The sequence below is a fragment of the Epinephelus fuscoguttatus genome, linkage group LG6 (genome assembly GCF_011397635.1).
Source record: "Epinephelus fuscoguttatus linkage group LG6, E.fuscoguttatus.final_Chr_v1".
Classification (NCBI taxonomy): Eukaryota; Metazoa; Chordata; class Actinopteri; order Perciformes; family Serranidae; genus Epinephelus; species Epinephelus fuscoguttatus.
The window spans coordinates 45,518,406-45,532,856 of record NC_064757.1 but is presented as its reverse complement, the minus strand read 5'-3'; the positions used below and the strand labels follow the sequence as shown (position 1 = coordinate 45,532,856).

At 39.5% G+C, this 14,451-nt stretch overlaps 2 protein-coding genes across 2 annotated transcripts in view; both read left to right on the top strand.

Moving 5' to 3' along the window:
• The first annotated feature begins 1,375 nt into the window (after positions 1-1,375).
• Positions 1,376-4,892, top strand: zgc:101664 (uncharacterized protein LOC450064 homolog). The gene is made up of 3 exons (XM_049579380.1): positions 1,376-1,509; positions 2,955-3,629; positions 3,929-4,892. Exons 2-3 carry the CDS (start codon positions 3,066-3,068, stop codon positions 4,130-4,132), a joined length of 768 nt encoding a protein of 255 aa, XP_049435337.1. The 5' UTR covers positions 1,376-1,509; positions 2,955-3,065; the 3' UTR covers positions 4,133-4,892.
• Positions 4,893-6,716: 1,824 nt separating this feature from the next.
• LOC125890643 (phosphatidylinositol 3-kinase regulatory subunit alpha-like) overlaps positions 6,717-14,451 on the top strand; it is a 31,248-nt gene continuing 23,513 nt past the window's right edge. Inside the window, exons 1-2 of the mRNA XM_049579372.1 lie at positions 6,717-6,907; positions 11,761-12,230. Coding sequence (XP_049435329.1) covers positions 12,039-12,230 — 192 coding nt within the window. The 5' untranslated portion in view covers positions 6,717-6,907; positions 11,761-12,038. The remainder of the gene's footprint in view (positions 6,908-11,760; positions 12,231-14,451) is intronic.

The following is a 14,451-nucleotide window of genomic DNA, read 5'->3' as shown; positions in this document are numbered from 1 at the left end:
TGCCACGCCTCCGTCTTTTCTTTAGCTTCATCTTTATTCAGACATTTTAACACACCTGGATCCATTTACTTTTTTAAAAACCCAGGTGGTTCGTCTTTAGAAAAAAGACATTTACAAACTGAATATTTTACTGTGATTTGGTCTGTGCTATATTTACATATTAATATAAACCCTATCTGGGAGAAAATGAGTGGGAATATAAACCTAAACAAATACAGATACTTAAAGAATACGTATTTTTTAAATCCATCTAACGTAAAGTGTAATTTTGAGGTGAACATAAATATTACAGCTTTTTTTTAAAATGTCATCCTTGTTAATTATTTTTAAAAAAAATTTTTTAAATTATGGTACATGGTGTTGACTTCTCAACAAATTTAAATTATTATCAATAATTTGTTTATTTTAAAAATGAAAATAAAAATAGGTATGTAGATAAACAACTAAAATAATATAAATACAACATATTACATAATATTGTAATAAATATTACAAATGTTTTAAATGCCATCCTTTTTATTTATTTAATTTTAATTTTGTTTTATTTTTATTATATTATGGTACATAGTGTTGACTTCACAGCTTTCAAAATTCATTAATTTATGTATGTATTCATTATACAATAAATACGTAAATAAATGTATAAATATCACATATTACATAATATTGTTATAAATATTACAAACTTTTTTACCTAATTTTAAACTTAATTTTTTAATAATTAAATTTTTATTTATTTTTTGATTGATTTTTTTTACATTATGGTACATGGTGTTGACTTCTCAACTAATTTAAATTATTATTATCAATTTGTTTATTTTAAAAATGAAAATAAAAATAGATATGTAGATAAACAACTTTGTAAATAAGTATATAAATACAACATATTACATAATGTAATAAATATTACAAAGTTTTTTAATGGCATCCTTTTTATTTATTTATTTATCTATTTTATTTTTATTATAATATGGTACATAGTGTTGACTTCACATCTTTCAAAAATGATTATATTAATTATTATATGTATTATTCATTATACAATAAATACATAAATAAATGTATAATGTATAAATATTGTTATAAATATTACAAAGTTTTTTAATGTCATCCTTATTGTTTATCTATTTTATTTTTTTAATTTAATTTAATTTAATTTATTTTTTTAATAATTCAATTTTTATTTATTTTTTGATTGGTTTTATTACATTAAGGTACATAGTGTTGACTTCACAACTTTTAAAAATTATTATTATTAATCTATGTATGTATTTATTAATTCATTATAAAATAAATAAATAAATATAATATAATATTGTAATAAATTCTACCAACAGGTAATGTAATCTACACGTTACTTCAACTATCGCGAGAGTTCACGGGAAGCGCTCACAGCAACAGTCTCCATGTTAGCTCTTCAGTCGGAGCGTTACTGTTAGCCGTGTTTTAACTGAAGGAGCTCACTCAGCTGATTTAAAAGGTGGTGTTTGGTGTTACTGGACTGTACAGGTGAGTGTTAGCTACCTGTTGAACACCTGACACACCGCCATCCGCGTTTTCTGGTTAGTTAGTTGTGTTTAGCTAACGACAGCTAGCCGTCGTCTGCTAGCATGACAAGCTAAAAACATTAGCTACCGGTGAGGGGGCTTTGGAGACCGGTGGTCCCTGGAAATAACAAAGGAGTTTAAACTGTACCTGCCAACTATATTATGAGATAATAAACCAAATGCTAAACGATCCGTTAATAGTTTGATTCAACGTGAAGTTGGATCACATTGACTTTATAAGTTAGAGGTTTGTGTGTCTCCACAGTCTGTTGTCTGTCTGTCTGTTACTGACCGAATGTCAGCTGAATTATATAACTGCTCTCATGTCAGTGCTTCATCGCGTTCATCCATGTTTTCTGTCGACAAGAGAAAGAAAAGAAAGTAAATGATTCACTGTCACGTCTCCGGCTCAAGGTGGCAGCAGATAACTTCTGACAGGCAGGATGATGGAGGCCTGAGAGAGAGACAGAGACAGAGACACACAGACAGACAGACAGACAGATAGACAGAGAGAGAGAGAGAGAGAGGGGTTAAATGGCATCCTTTTTATTCATTTATTTATCTATTTAATTTTTATTTTCTTTCTTTTTATTTTATTATATTATGGTACATAGTGTTGACTTCACAGCTTTCAAAAATTATTAATTTATGTATGTATTATTCATTATAAAATAAATACGTAAATAAATGTATAAATATCACATTATATTACATAATATTGTTATAAATATTACAAACATTTTTAATGTCATCCTTATTGTTTATTTATCTATTTATTTTTTTTATTTAATGTCATTTTTTATCATTCAATTTTTATTTATTTTTTAATGATTTTATTACATGATGGTACACTTTTTAAAATTCTTATTATTAATCTATGTATGTATTTATTAATTTATTATAAAATAAATAAACATGTAAATATAACTTAATATTGTAATAAATTCTACCGATTGGAAATGTAGTCTACACGTTACTTCAACTATCGAGAGAGAGAGAAGCGCAAATAGAAGAGCAAATAACCCTGTTACATCATATTTCCATTTTATTTAGTTATTTCTTTACTTTTAAAAAAAATTCGGGACGTGCGATAATATTGGCACATCATCGGTATCTGCTGATATTGGCTTTAACATAAAATATCAGAATCAGCCAACATGCTGATTTCTGCCGATATGACAAACTGATCTTTGTCCATCCATTTTCAACCGCCTATCTGACACTGGGTCGCGGGGGCAGCGGGGCAAAGCACCCCAGATGCTTCCCAGCTCCTCCTGGAGGACACAGCCCCCACTTGATATTTAGACACGCTCCTCTCAGATCCGTTGTGTCCATGTTTACAGATGTTTACACTGGCCTCATATGCTAACTGTTGAAGTAACCGGCGTTCTGCTTGAACTCCCACAGACATTCCCATCATCCCTTGCATTGTCTAGCTGAGGCATCATCATCATGAGGAGGAAGAGGACGAGGAGGAGGAGGGTGGTGCAGTCCGTTCTCTGATCTCTGTCCGTCTGTATGGAGGATGTGGTTCTGCACTACCAGCCTGGATCAGCTGTTGGGCTCAGCTCTCTGTTGGAGAGGACAGAGAAGCTTCTGGAGTCTTTCCCCTGCCGGACTCCTCCGGTCTTCACCCCCTGGTTCCCGGACGCTGCTGCAGACCGCCACCTGCCCATCAGACCGGCCAAACCAGCTCCTGTTATCACCGGGACAGACACTCACACAGCACAAAACAAACCACAGAAACCCGATGCCGACGGTCTCGTTGATCGTCCACCTGCAGAGACACCACCTGAGAATCCACAAGATGGCGTTGGTGTCTCAGGAACCCCAAAATGTGTCCTCCCAGAGAGACAGGTCACCAGACTGCCTCCTGAAAACACAGACGGCCTCCTGGTCACACACTCGCCCGTCAAACGGTCCTGGAGCGTCTTCACTCAGAAAGGAGTCCTGCTGCCGAGCTCGCAGTCGCTGTCCAAGCAGTTCCATCACATGGTGTCCGTCCACAGGCTCCACCTCCACCAGAGGGCCAAGTGGGTCATCAGTCAGCACAACTGTGGGGCGGCCAGGGACATCGAACAGGTGGGTAACCTTCATTTTGAGAGAGACAGTAGGCATGGGGAGGGAGGAGGGAATGGGATGACCAAAGGTCACCTGGATAGGAATCTAACCACGAATGTTACATGATGTGCACATGAAACATTAGGCTACAGGCAGCGTGCTGACATGCTCACAGTGACAACAGGCTGATGTTTAGCAGGTATCACACTGTTCTCTTTTTCTCTACATCTCCTCTTTCCTCTCCTCTTCTTCTCGTCTAATTTTCCATCACTGTCTTCCTCCCCTCCCCCCGCCCCGCCTGTGGCTCCTCCTCCCTGCAGGTGTGGCAGGCTCTGAGCCGGTCCGTCCAGAGCTCCAGGCTGCCGACGTGCAACGCCAACATCCAGAGGGAGCGGGCGGAGATCTGGGTGTTCTGTGACGTCGTCCACTGCGAGCGGGTGGGACGTCTCCTGAAGGACGAGCTGCAGCTGTTGGGGAGGATCGGCCTGTCGGTGCGAAGGCTGGGAAACATCTTCAGCATGTAGACGAGCTTCAGCCGGAACGTTACGATCAATACAGACACTCAGGTTTTTACTAATCGTGTTTACAGCCTGTGATTATGATCACTGGTCTTCTGAAGGACAGGGACAAACATTTTTATTAGTCATGCTAACGTTATTAGCATAAGCCAATGGCATTTTACATTGTATAAATTAGCCTAGCAGAGATTTGCTCTACTCGTATAAAACCAGGGACAACAGCAACATTTACATTTACATTACAGCTCACAGGGTTCACTGACAAAACAATTTGATACACAAATATAAATCCACCTGCTCCTGTGTAGGAGAGGTGGTGGGGCCTTTTGTATATCTGTGCCCAGGGCCACGTTGTCCCGCAGTCTGCCCATGAATATGACTGCTGGACAAAATGGTTCAAACTGGCTCCTAAATCCAGGATGTGGTGTTTAACTCGTCCAACACGTGACCAGGACTCTCCTAAAACATGATAACAGCATAAACACTGAACGTACAAACTATTGTCTGAACTGCAGCTTTTTACGCTGAGCGTTCTCTGTGACATGAAAACAATCCTCATCAATATTTTATAGAACTCTGTTTCATTAATGAACTGAACCCTCGAACACGCTCGTCTCTGTGTGTGTGTGTGTGTGTGTGTGTGTGTGTGTGTGTGTGTGTGCGTGTGTGCGCCAAATGTTTCTGTGTGTTTATGAATCTGAGAACAGACGCTAGTGAATGTATTTCTTATGTTGATTTACTGATGTCAATAAAGGTTTAATATTTTTAATAAGCTGCCTGTAGTGATGGAGGGATGGAGGGGGGGGGGTGGATGTTCAGCCCAGCATGTGATGTGCAGTGTGTTCTGGAAAAGCCGCAGCAGCAGTCACATGACTTGGGAGTCACCCCATAGTGCTTTTCACTGACACACACACACACACACACACACACACACACACACACACACACACACACTGAGGAGGCTGCTGCTTGTGTAAGACCTGAATAAATGAGGACAGGGTGAATACAGTACACCCCCATCACACCACACTCTCTCTTCTGTTGCTATGGTTCCGTCTTGACAGCGCTGCACCCCCCATTAAAATCTAGGCCACCGGATGTGACGTCAGTGCCCTGCCTCCCAGCCCAGCTGTAATCGTTGGTAATCTCCTAAATCCGTCTGTATGGTCCCTGAACGTGACGTAGAAACAAGACTGTGGGACAAACCCGAAGTTTTGTGCATATCTAACATGATCCACCTAAACATCAACATTATTCTGTTGGTTATGTTGTGTAAAGCATTGATGTTGCAACAAATGTTCGCCAGATGTATTTTATTTTGAAAGCTATCCGGAAATTGTGACGTCTGCGCTATATACTGTAATATAACAGGCAAGTAAGGGACTGTTGTTAACTCATCAGTGGCTGGGGTGTGATTTATTTATTTATGGTACTTGTCCCTCCACCATAAATTAAATACAAGTTTAAATATTAGATTTTGAATCTACCCTTTGATGTTTGAATGTTGGAGATGAAATCCTGGAGTTAAAAAAACCCCCCCTCAGTTTTTCACTCTTTGGCCAAATTTTAAATGAGACGTAGAATGAACTGATATTTATAAAATACTATTTTAAGCTCAGATTTGCTGGTGTTTTTCTTTTCTGACACAAGCCTTTGTCGCACATGATGTGTCCGCGGACCATCGGAAATTTGAAAACTCAACAATACTTTCTGTTTTTGCAATTTCTGGCTGTGATAAATGGTAATTTTGGTGATTTTTAAAGCAATCATCCTTCCCCAGTGCTTAGGGACTGTTTGCAACTTCTGAGAGTGGAGGGATTGGTAGACTTTTTTAAGCACTGGGGATGGAAATAAGTTTTTTTTAACTGGGCTGAGAAGAGATGTAGAGAACTTTTAAGGGTTTTTAATTATTTTACTGCAGATTTTTCACGGTAACATCGCCATAATTTATCACAGCCAGACACTGTAAAACTGAAATTAGTGTTGGGTTTTCAAATTTCCAACAGTCCTTGGACACATCTTGTGCGATGAAGGCTTACACCAAAAAATGAATTAAAAAAAAACAAAAAAAAAAACAAAAGCAAAGCTGAACTTAAAAGAACGATATTTCACCAAAACCATCTCATTTAAAATTTCGCCAAAAATTAACTGTTTGCTCGACAAGAATGAAAAACCTACGCTTTTTTAATTCCAAGATTCAACTCAACTTTTAACTTTCAAACATCAAAGGGTAAGTTTTAAAACTCTAATAATTAATTTATGGTGAAGGAACGGTCAAATATTTTTCCCAAATAATCGGGAAATATTTATCATTTTTGGGAGCGAAAAAAAAGTATAAATAAAGAACAGTCCCTTAAAAAAATTATTTGACATGCCTGCCCCTTTTTGTACCACCGCCCTCCCTCTTACAAGTAGTGAATGAATCATTAAAATAGACCTTGACAAAATCAGTTAATATAAATTGCAGACTTACTGAAACAGATCAGATTTTCCTTAAAAGTAAACATTTATTTAATTTTTTTTGTATTTTAACACTCAAAAACTTGTTTTATTTTGACGGTCCGAACCGGAAGTACCATTGTCTCCGCTAGCTTGATGCCCGTCTAGCTGCTAAAATCCAGACGGCTGAACCACGAGTGTCTTCTCATTGGAAATAATCGATAAAAATATTGGAACATTTCAGTTTGCAGGACACCTGGAGGTCGTGTGTGCTCCCTGCTCCATAATGGCGCCCGCTGTTCGCTCAGCCGGAGGATTTAATCGGTGAAGAACTACTAAAAGGTGAGACGGTTGGAGCGACTGACACCAAGCTAACATGCTAAGCTAGCGCTGGCATGCATTGTCGTTTCCCGTTTCCTGGAGGGATTTACGGTGTCTGTGCTTCATGTCTGACAGTTTTACAACAATGATCATGGAGGGTTTCTGTGTGAGTGTTGATGAGGAGTCAGCACTAAGCTCTGCTTTGTGTAACGCAGCGGGTCGGAAAGTACCGGAATTGTTCCGTCTCATCCGTTTTTCCTCGCTCCTCACTGTTTACTTAACGAAAGTCCCTTTAAAACTCTGCGTGTCTTGTTTGCATTTAGCTCATATTTACAATATACGTATATTTTAAGAAACTCAAACAGTGTGACGTGTTCGACACTTGGCATTGATCAGTTCGGCTTATTTATCAAGTCTGAAATTTCTTTATATTACATTTATTCTGGCTGTTACTGATTATAGTGACAGGCACTCGGTTGCGACTCTTTATTTAACGAAAGCCCCTTTAAAACCCTGCGTGTTTTGTGTGCATTTAAGCTTATATTCATAATATACGCGTATTTAAAGAAATATTAATAGTGTGACATGTTCGACACGTTGTGGTGATCTGTTCGGCCTATTTAATGCAGCCTGAATATTCTTTGTATTCTGCTTGTTAGTGAGTATATTGACAGGAACTGGTCTGTTAATTTAACGAAAGCCTCTTTAAAACTGCGTGTTTTGTGTGCATTTTAGCTTATATTCAAAATATACATATATTTAAAGAAATATAATTGGTATGACATGTTAAACACCTCGTATTGATCGGTTCGGCTTATATTTGCAGCCTGAATATTCTTTATATTCTGCTTGTTAATGATGATACTGACAGGAACTGGTCTCCTACTGTTTATTTAACGACGGCCCCTTACAAACCCGTCGTGTTTTGTGTGCATTTCAGCTTATATGTAAGATATACGTATATTTTAAGAAATAAAAATCGTGTGACATGTTAAACACTTTGTACTGATCAGTTCGGCTCATTTAATTTAGTCTGAAATCCCTTTATATTGCATTTATTGTGCTTGTCAGTGATATTCTCCCGACAGGAACTCAAAATCAGTACCGGAATCAGTGCAATAAGCTACGTCGATAACACAAGTGTGTAAAAATAAAAAAGGTGTGCCTTGTGCTGCGTTACCATTTATAAATATATAAATAGACACTAATATGCAAAATTAGAAATAGAAAATACATGTGTGATTCTATTATCTATATATATGATGTACAACACAAGTGGAAATAAGAATATTAAATACAAACAATATGTGAGATTTTATTATGCTGTCACTGAATTATTGCACCAATTATTGTACAGTTAAGACAGTGTTATAAAGAATAATAGATAAATAGATTTAAAACTCACGTAGGTACGAGTCCTAAATGACCATTAACATGTATTTATAACAAGTTTAATCATCAATTGCTTCATTCAGTCAGCAGCAAATGTCACTCATTCCCTGATTCAGCATTTAAGTTTTATTAGTCACACCCTCAACACATGTCGACACTGTGTCGTGAAATACTCGTTTGCTTCTTTAAGCACTGTGTTTATAATTAAATATAACAATACAATACATTATATACACCAGAGAACATATATATAATACATATAAGATGATGTGCAAAAAAAAGTGCAGAATTAAATGAGAATGTTAAATACTGAAATACTAAATAGTGTGCAGACTGTGAGCCTCTATTTGATTTGCCTTTTATATACTGCAGCAAATGACTATATTGTTTTAACTATTAAACATTTTTTAGTCAATTTATTGAACATTAAAATAAAACAAACAGAATTAAACTTGAATGAGTTAAAAACAGAAACAAACAACGAATGAGCAGCTCAGATAATATTGTTCATGTTCAAAAGGGTTAAAAGAACTTTGTGGTCCTACCCGTCTTATTTTTTATATATTAATCATCGATAATAAAAGTTAATTTACAGACATCGGTGTCCGTGATATTGATCCAGGTCTGCGGAAACAAATCAGCCCTTTGAGACAGAAAATCTGAACAAATCAAACAGTTTACAAACAAGAAATTGCCACATTTAAAATCACTGGTGCGACTCGTAACTGTTCAGCGTGTAAATATAATTATGATTTTTCTCAATTAATCGTGTTTCCGAAGTAAAATGAATCTTAATTTTTTAAACCAGACGAAGACTGTTTGACGTGTTTTGTTTTGTCAGATATTCAGTTTCACACAGACGATGAAAAAAGAGAAATGAAAGTAATTTGGGAGCAGGATGGAGGATGGTTTTATATTTTAGCTTGAGAAACATATTATATCAGTTTCTCAAAGTAGTTTCTGATTGAGTTCCTGTTCATTCAGCTCAAGTTCTGTATAACTGTAAAGTAATGTCATTATTATGTGTTTATTTTTAATTTAACTGAAGCGTCAGAATCTTGAGTTGTCACTTAAATACAAGAACAGGTCTGAAAGTGTCCAGATGAAGTCGACCACACGCTCCACAAACCGCTAACCTCTAAAACCATTTAAAAAAAGAATACTTCTTCTCTGACCTGAAACAGAAAGAAGAGCAGCAGAGTTCGTGCAGCAGATATCAGATATGTGACAGGTGTGATTATTGTTTGTGCTGTCGTTGACGAACTGATCACACGATAAGACGGGATCTGAGTGTGTTTCTAAACACTTCCTGGAGGAAACTGTATGTGGCATATGTGACGAATAAAGAGGCATCAGCTCACACCGGCTCCTTATCTGACACGCTGAATATAAACTCTGTTTCCAGTCGGCAGTTTAGTCGGTCCTTCATTAACCAGTGACTGAGTGCAGCCTGTGTTCACTCAGAGACTGAAGTGCGTCTGTAACAGTGAGAATCAAAAGATACTGAAACATGTTGTGTTATTATTTGATCTGATAGTTCCTGAATTAAAATAATAATTTAAATTTTTTTGACTGCATTATATTTGTAATATCAGCTGCTTGTGTTTAGATATTTGGCATTTGACAATTTTGGCTTCTTTTATTCAACGAAAAAATATTTTGTTTATTTCTCAAATATAACGAGGAAAAGTTTGTGTGTGTGTTCCACGTTTTTCTCTTCACTGACTTGGTCAATCCATGTGAAATTTGGCACAGTGGTAGAGGGTCATGGGAGGATGCCAATGAAGCAATATTACATCAATTGGCCAAAGGGGGGCGCTATAGCAACCCATTGAAATGTCAAACTTTGAATGGGCATATCTCATGCCCCGTATGTGGTAGAGACATGAAACTTTGCACAGAGATGCCTCTCCTCATGAGGAACACATTTGCCTCAAGAACCCATAACTTCCGCTTATATAGATTTTCCACCATTTTGAATTTTTTGAAAAACACTTCAAATGGATCTCTTCCTAGGAAGTTTGAGCGATCTGCATGAAACTGGGTGAACATAATCTAGGGAGCAATATCTAAAGTTCCCTCTTGGCAAAAGTTGGAAAACTTCCTAAAACTGAGCTTCTATAAGGCAATGAATATTGCGGAGGGCGTGGCTCATCACATAAAGGTGTAGAACATCTCAAGGGTTTCACCCATCACCACGCAACTTTGTAGGCATATGACCACACATAATCTGAGGGGACCCCTCCATTATTGACCCCATCAAACAAAATGGGGGCGCTAGAGAGCTCATTTCTTATCTAGGCCTAACCGCCATATGGATTTTTACTAAACTTGGTAGATATGTAGAACAGGACGCCTCAAGGTGACTGGAGAAATTTAACTCTAATTGGCAACTGGGTGGCGCTATAACAACAGAAAAATGCTTCAAAATGGCTAAAATGCGACCGATCGCTGTGGCTCCCCCTGTGGACCAATGTTGGTGTTGTTTCTAATGTTTGGTATGACTAAGTCATGGTATGGTATGCTGTACATAATCACGGAAACTGTCAGTGTGTCATTCTGTCAGTCAGTCATTCTGTCTGTCCCACGTTTTTCTCCTCACTGACGTGGTCAATCTATGTGAAACTGCACATAGGCATTGAGGACTGGCATAGGTAGAAGGTGACAAAGCTACCAATGGCTATGGACTAGTTTTAATAATAATAATAATAATAATAATGATAATAATAAACTGTATTTCTGTAGTGCTTCTCTAAACCTGAGTCACCAAGTGCAAGGTACACCTTGCTGGTATCAGGTTGGACCTCCTTTTTAATTCTTGGTGTCACAGACTCAACAAGGTGCTGGAAACATTCCTCAGAGATGTTGGTCCATATTGACATGATGACATCACACAATTGATCCATGATGAGAATCTCCCGTTCCAGCACATCCCAAAGGTGCTCTATTGGACTGAGATCTGGTGACTGTGGAGGCCATTGGAGTACAGTGAACTCACTGTCATGTTTGAGATGATGTGAGCTTTGTGACATGGCGTGCACAGCGTTAACGCTCCAACTCTTTGTTGTCGGTCTCGCCTCCTCTCCGCTGAGCTCTGTGTGACACAGTCTGATTTCTTGTGTTGCTACGTTGTCAGTGCACCTGTGTGTTTTGGTGTTGTCTGCAACCATTGATTATTTTCTTGTCAACAGGGTGGTTATTTTCTAGATTTAATAGTTTAATAAATATCAGAAAATAGTGGAAGACTCCATCACATGTCCTCAGAGTCTAACGTCACATATTCAGATGTCTTGTTGTGTCTGACCAATCGTCTCAATCGTTCACTTTACTTTGATATAAACAGGTTAAAACAGACCGTGTTCGCACCAGAGAAACTGGAGTCAGAGCGTTTGTGCTCGATAAACTAATCATCACACTAGTTGTATTGTTCTCAGTCTTTCCCTTCACTCAGCGTTAAACGTTGCCCTCTTCTCGTCTCACAGGTCGATTCGCCGCCTCCCCAGATGTCGCCTCCACCTCTGCTGAGACTTCTGTTCATGAATGGCGAGGACGCTCTGATCGATCAGCTGTGGCTCGGCCTGGAGGGATGACAGGACTTTAGCAGACATGGAGACAGGAGAGACGCACAGACAGCTGCCACGTTAGATCCCCTCAGGACAACAGCAAATCCTATTTTTATATTTTTTAAAATCCCAGCTGTTTTTTTTTTTTTTTTTTTTTAAACTCTCTGTAAAGCCATACTCAGCCACCAGACGTCACGATGAGCTCTGAGGGCTTTCAGTACCGAGCGCTGTACGACTACAAGAAGGAGAGGGAGGAGGACATCGACCTGCACGTCGGAGACATGCTGCTGGTCAGTAAAGGAGCGCTGCTCGCTCTCGGCTGCAGCAACGGAGCCGAAGAGCGACCGTCAGATATCGGCTGGCTGCCGGGATTCAACGAGACCACGCAGGTACGACAACACGCCAACTGGTTACACTCAGTTTGACCTGGTTCGTCCCGGTTCAGACGAGACGAGACTCTGTGTTTGTGTCACATTACATGTTTCAAACAGATACTGACAACGAGCGCACTCAGAGCTGCAGACATGTCCAGGAGGTCATCAGATGTTCAGATGTGTGGTTGCACTTTAAAATATGCCCCGACAACCCCCAGAAAGCAGAGTGCCAGATTTGCCAAAAGCAATTGGCATATCACTACTCAACAACAAATTTGGGAAATCACTTGAAAAACGTAAGTAGTAACTAGAAGGCCTAATGTGCATTTTCCAGTTCCACCGGTCCGCTCTGAGTCTGGTGTCAGAGACACTTCTGATGCTCTGAGTTGCGCATCTGTTTGATTGTGCTGCAGTGTGCGCCGAGGGTTCGAGGCTTCGAATTAAATTCGTTCTGAGCTCCGAAGCTTCGAATGTCCATAAATGGATTCGAAGGTCAGCCCTACACATAACCCCCGACACTTTTCCTTCATCAGGGTTCGTATGGTCATGGAAAACCTGGAAAAGTCATGGAATTTAAAAGGAGTAATTTCCAGGATTGGAAAGCTTAGATAAACCCAGAAAGTTTTTGAAAAGTCACAGAAATTTGCTTCACAAATGGGGCTGATGTTCGGGCAGATCAGTCACGCCACTTGACAAATCGACATTTCGAACATGGGAGAAGCAGCGCTCGCTAGCCATGCTAAAGAAGCTAATGCTAAGCTAACGTTTTTACTGTGGTGACCTTTCTGACACAAACTGCCAGCTGCAGAGATTCTCTCTCGTCCATCAACAAACAAGGGATCATTTCAGGTGCTGTGTCCAGAAACAAAGCCTGAACTTGAAGATGAGTCGGCATTTTTAGGTCACGGTTTCCCAAACAGCCAGAAAGCTCCCAGAGTTGCATGTGGTGAACCCAAGTGATCGTATACAGTGTATGTACGTTAAGATTTTAAACTGATCTTAACTGCTAAGCCGTCACAGAGGCGTTTCTTCATGCACAGCAACATAGACTCTAACTGTCTGCCCACAGCGAAACACCATACGTCATAAACGAAATGCAGTGTGAGACAGTTTATTTATGTCATTCACAGAAGTTACAAGCACTCGTTTAATTTCAGCTCAGTGTTCGTTGTGTTTTCTGTGGCGCTGTTTCGTCACAGGCGGAGGGGAGACACACAGCGGTCTGTCTCAGTCACCACAGTCATTACTGTAATAGCAACAGAGGCCTGTGAGCAAACAACCAATAAGAGTAAAATATGAACGTAGCCTCGGGGGCTGCACACACGCTGCTTGTTTTTCACCCTCAAATTCATTGTTTTCAGTGTAGGCCCACGGCAGGCGCACTCAACGCCAGAGTGACGCCATTGCAGCACGCACACGCTCCTGGCTGCTGATTTTTCAAGTGCTGACGGCTGCGTCCTGAGATAAACTGAGGTCAACTTTTGAAACGCAGCAGCGTGACCACATGTCATATGATGAGAACCAACCAGTCACAGCTGACTTCTTCAGTAAATATCAGTGTGTGATGAATATGGAGGAGAAGTTGGTCATGTTAGTGCAGAGCTGTCAGAGCGTCACATCTGTCCCACACACACAAACAGGAAGTAGATCAGCTCTGAGCTCAAGGTGTCAGGTGAAAAGGCTACGATGCAGTGCTGGTTATGGTCGCTGAGCAACCTCAGACACAACTTGGCTCCTAAAGTTGGCACAACAGTAGCGCCCAGCGCCTGAGCTTGCATTTTGCAGGTGGTTAAAGACGCAGCATGTGTACGGGCTCTAAACTGCACCAGAGATGTTCAGACGATTAAAGTAAACACTCAGTGGAATACACCACCGTGCTCTGACCGGACGCAGCTCGTTTATCACGACGCCATGACTCAAATTGATGTATTTACATAATCGATGACATTGATGAGGTTGATGAACGGCTCCAGCCCTGGAGACACTGAACACTTTACACTACTTTTAAACATGAGCAGTAGAACTTTCCAACACCTGGAGACACCTGGAGACACACTCACTCACCTTTAACTGTCTTCTTTACGTCTAAAAGTCACCTGAATCAGTGATGATGTGTCAGAGCTGATGTCACCGTCTCCACTGTGAGATGAACATCGTCATCACCACTGAACAGTCAAAATATTTCAGATTAAACTGAACCGTGTCCTCACTCCATCTTAAATACCGACATGTAGGA

Bases quoted from the DNA above. Each gene is read 5' to 3' on its own strand.
- zgc:101664 (XM_049579380.1), top strand. From the start codon at position 3,066: ATGGAGGATGTGGTTCTGCACTACCAGCCTGGATCAGCTGTTGGGCTC. The intron at 3,630-3,928 runs GTGGGTAACCTT...TCCTCCCTGCAG, and splicing joins CGGCCAGGGACATCGAACAG to GTGTGGCAGGCTCTGAGCCG.